This window comes from Phaethon lepturus, unplaced genomic scaffold (genome assembly GCF_000687285.1).
Source record: "Phaethon lepturus isolate BGI_N335 unplaced genomic scaffold, ASM68728v1 scaffold38977, whole genome shotgun sequence".
NCBI lineage: Eukaryota > Metazoa > Chordata > Aves > Phaethontiformes > Phaethontidae > Phaethon > Phaethon lepturus.
This window is the reverse complement of record NW_010550462.1, coordinates 5111-5514: the sequence shown is the minus strand read 5'-3', so window position 1 is coordinate 5514 and position 404 is coordinate 5111. Positions and strand designations below refer to the sequence as shown.

At 60.9% G+C, this 404-nt stretch overlaps 1 protein-coding gene across 1 annotated transcript in view; it reads right to left on the bottom strand.

Moving 5' to 3' along the window:
- The window catches only part of LOC104623469 (matrilin-4-like), a 7173-nt gene that overhangs the window by 3012 nt on the left and 3757 nt on the right, over nt 1-404 (bottom strand). Inside the window, 2 exon segments of the mRNA XM_010290565.1 lie at nt 22-72; nt 174-296. Of these exon segments, the coding sequence (XP_010288867.1) occupies nt 22-72; nt 174-296 (174 nt within the window).

Genomic DNA, 404 nt, shown 5'->3' with positions numbered 1-404 from the left:
ATGAGTGCCCGTTGGGGATGCTCACGCACTCGTGCTGGCAGCTGTGGTTTCCAAAGCTGCAGTAATCGATCACTGGTGAGAGAAGGAGAGGGGTGGGCAGAAAGGGAAAGACAAGAGAAGGACAGGGAGAGCGAGAAGCAAAGGAAGGGACAGGAAAGGAGAGGGACGCTTACTAGAGCAGGTCCTCTTGTCCTGGTTGAGGTAGTAACCCGCGCGGCAGTGGCACGAGTACGACCCACGAGCGCTGACGCACTGGTGCTGACAGCCATGTCTCCCGTCTGCACACACATCGATGGCTGCGGGGGAACAGGACACCCGTCACCCTCCTGTCCCGGTCTCCCCGGGGCAGCTGAGCAGGGACTGCTCCAGAGCTTCGAGGCAGCTCCCCGCACCCTGAACCTTGC